The sequence below is a fragment of the Etheostoma cragini genome, chromosome 23, assembly GCF_013103735.1.
Source record: "Etheostoma cragini isolate CJK2018 chromosome 23, CSU_Ecrag_1.0, whole genome shotgun sequence".
Lineage (NCBI taxonomy): Eukaryota > Metazoa > Chordata > Actinopteri > Perciformes > Percidae > Etheostoma > Etheostoma cragini.
The window spans coordinates 671,919-675,412 of NC_048429.1; the positions used below are offsets into that span (position 1 = coordinate 671,919).

Genomic DNA, 3,494 nt, shown 5'->3' on the forward strand with positions numbered 1-3,494 from the left:
GTAAACATGTCACCTGGAGCAAATACCCGTCCAACACTCAGGTAAACATGTCACCTGAAGCAAATACCCGTCCAACACCAGGTAAACATGTCACCTGGAGCAAGTTGTTGCAAGTCAAGAAGTTGCTTGATGGACAACATGCCTGGATCAAGTTGTGTGTGTGTGTGTGTGTGTGTGAGTGTGTGTGTGTGTGTGTGTGTGTGTGTGTGTGTGTGTGTGTGTGTGTGTGTGTTGGTTTTAGGGTCAGTGAGGTTCCAGTCCACTAGCTCAGGTACCATTACAGTGAATAATGCAGGAAGTGTGGGACAACACTGCTGAATAATGGAGGTGTGGCAGGTGTCCCTCACACTAGGAGGACAACATGCTAATCACTGCCACGCTCACGCTAATCAGGGACATGGACAGAAATCCATGCTACGAAGCGCTAACCCGCCGTTAGCATCCCGTTGACTCCCATTCATTTTGACTTGACAGTGAATAACTGTTCATCTGGAGCATTTAAAGACTCTATTCGTCCGTTGTTTATTTCTAAAGAGACACAACAATGTATAAAAGACTTTTATAACACACGCTTAGTCGTCTTGGGTCCTTGTAAATTATAGAGCGGTCTAGACCTGCTCTATCTGTAGATTATAGAGAGGTCTAGACCTGCTCTATCTGTAAATTATAGAGAGGTCTAGACCTGCTCTATCTGTAAATTATAGAGTGGTCTAGACCTGCTCTATCTGTAAATTATAGAGCAGTCTAGACCTGCTCTATCTGTACATTATAGAGAGGTCTAGACCTGCTCTATCTGTAAATTATAGAGAGGTCTAGACCTGCTCTATCTGTAAATTATAGAGTGGTCTAGACCTGCTCTATCTGTAAATTATAGAGCAGTCTAGACCTGCTCTATCTGTACATTATAGAGAGGTCTAGACCTGCTCTATCTGTAAATTATAGAGAGGTCTAGACCTGCTCTATCTGTAAATTATAGAGTGGTCTAGACCTGATCTACCTGTAAATTATAGAGAGGTCTAGACCTGCTCTATCTGTAAATTATAGAGCGGTCTAGACCGGCTCTATCTGTAAATTATAGAGAGGTCTAGACCTGATCTACCTGTAAACTATAGAGCGGTCTAGACCTGCTCTATCTGTAGATTATAGAGAGGTCTAGACCTGCTCTATCTGTAAATTATAGAGCGGTCTAGACCTTCTCTATCTGTAGATTATAGAGAGGTCTAGACCTGCTCTATCTGTAAATTATAGAGTGGTCTAGACCTGCTCTATCTGTAAATTATAGAGCGGTCTAGACCTGATCTACCTGTAAACTATAGAGCGGTCTAGACCTGCTATCTGTAGATTATAGAGAGGTCTAGACCTGCTCTATCTGTAAATTATAGAGCGGTCTAGACCTTCTCTATCTGTAGATTATAGAGAGGTCTAGACCTGCTCTATCTGTAAATTATAGAGTGGTCTAGACCTGCTCTATCTGTAGATTATAGAGAGGTCTAGACCTGCTCTATCTGTAAATTATAGAGTGGTCTAGACCTGCTCTATCTGTAAATTATAGAGAGGTCTAGACCTGCTCTATCTGTAAATTATAGAGTGGTCTAGACCTGCTCTATCTGTAAATTATAGAGTGGTCTAGACCTGCTCTATCTGTAAATTATAGAGCGGTCTAGACCTGCTCTATCTGTAAATTATAGAGCGGTCTAGACCTGCTCTATCTGTAAATTATAGAGCTGTCTAGACCTGATCTACCTGTAAATTATAGAGAGGTCTAGACCTGCTCTACCTGTATATTATAGAGCGGTCTAGACCTGTAGAGTAGACCTAGAGCTGATGTTTTAAGGGCTAACGGTTTCTCGGTGCTGGTTCTGCAGGGGGAACATGAATGGCCTCTTCACGTGGCTCGTCTTCATCACAGCTCGTACCACTTCCGCTCCACCGTGGCCGTAAGAAACCTTCCTCTTCTTCTTCTTTAAGGACACACCTGTAATTATTCATTATGCACAGAGACAAACCAACAGGGAAATACGTTAGTTTGTATCTACTTTATTAATATATTAATAATTTTATGTGTACGCCCACTCCTAAACGGGCTCCATTATTAAAATTATTTATTATTAATTTTTTTACATGCATTAGAAACAAAATATATACATATTTTTATATACACACACATATATATGTATATATGTGTGTATATATGTATGTAAATATGTGTGTGTTTATGTACAGTATATATGTATATATGTATATATGTATGTATATATGTGCTTATGTGTATATACTGTATATGTGTCTATACATATATACACATATGCACTGTATATATACATCTGTACATATATACATATATACTGTACATATACACACACATATATATACATACATATATATACACACATATATACATATATATGTATATATATACATATATGTATACATATATAAACACATGCACTGTATATATATACATATACATATATACATATGTATATACACATATACACATATGTATATATATATATATGTATTTTCTATATTTTATAGATGTATATTATATAGATTTTATACCTCTAAACAACTACTCCATCAGTACATTGGGACATTTCCTGTAAGATGAGTATTTTTAACTCATCATAATACGGACAATACAAAAGAAAATAGGATTTATTCTCAACTCCTCCATTTTCACATAGTAGGACATTAAATAAATCATAAAATACATAATAAATATAAGTATGTGTTCCTGTGTGTGTCCTCAGGGCCAGGCAGACTGCAGTACTGACCACCACTACGCGGGGGCGCTCTTCACCGATTACCACCTACACTTCTACAGACGCTGCACCGACCCATAGACACACATTCACACCACAAATCACAACTTTAATACAGTCAAAAAGTACATGAAATATTTGCTTTTCTCATCCCGAAGATGACAATCAGAGATATTAAAACTCTTCCATGTTGTTCAAAGCTGCAAATGCATTTCTATGTTGATATAAGTCACTTTTGCTGATATTTTGTGTAATTGCAAAATAAAAACGGTCCGTGGAGGTTTTCTCAGATCAGACGAACCCAACGTCTCCTTTTGTATTTTTATTTATGTATTTTTCTATTTCCTGTTCAGCTTTAGGGAGAAAAACAACAACAACAGCAGAGATTAGACCAGAAAACATGAATAATTCACTTTTACTACGTTTACACGCGCCTAATATTCCAGTTTTTGCCCTTCTTTGACAATAAGACGACATCCCAATTAAGCTGTTTAAACGGCTTTTTAAGAGATTTTTTTTTCACACTGATGGCAAAAAATATATATTTGAGTTTTTTTGAAAGTTTTTTGCTATCAATAAAACAACTCCCACTGCGATACGTCAACCGATGTGTCCCTGAGCAAGACCCTAAACCCTACCGTTGCTTAGCAACTGTAAGTCGTTTTGGATAAAAGCGTCGGCTGAGTGACGGAGGTGTGTGTGTGTGTGTGTGTGTGTGGGGGGGGTGGG

At 37.9% G+C, this 3,494-nt stretch overlaps 1 protein-coding gene across 1 annotated transcript in view; it reads left to right on the plus strand.

Annotated features, from left to right (window-relative positions):
- Nucleotides 1–2,948, plus strand: part of LOC117939053 (myelin regulatory factor-like protein) — a 21,758-nt gene extending 18,810 nt beyond the window's left edge. Inside the window, exons 22-23 of the mRNA XM_034864096.1 lie at nt 1,866–1,937; nt 2,754–2,948. Coding sequence (XP_034719987.1) covers nt 1,866–1,937; nt 2,754–2,846 — 165 coding nt within the window. The 3' untranslated portion in view covers nt 2,847–2,948. The remainder of the gene's footprint in view (nt 1–1,865; nt 1,938–2,753) is intronic.
- Nucleotides 2,949–3,494: the final 546 nt, after the last annotated feature.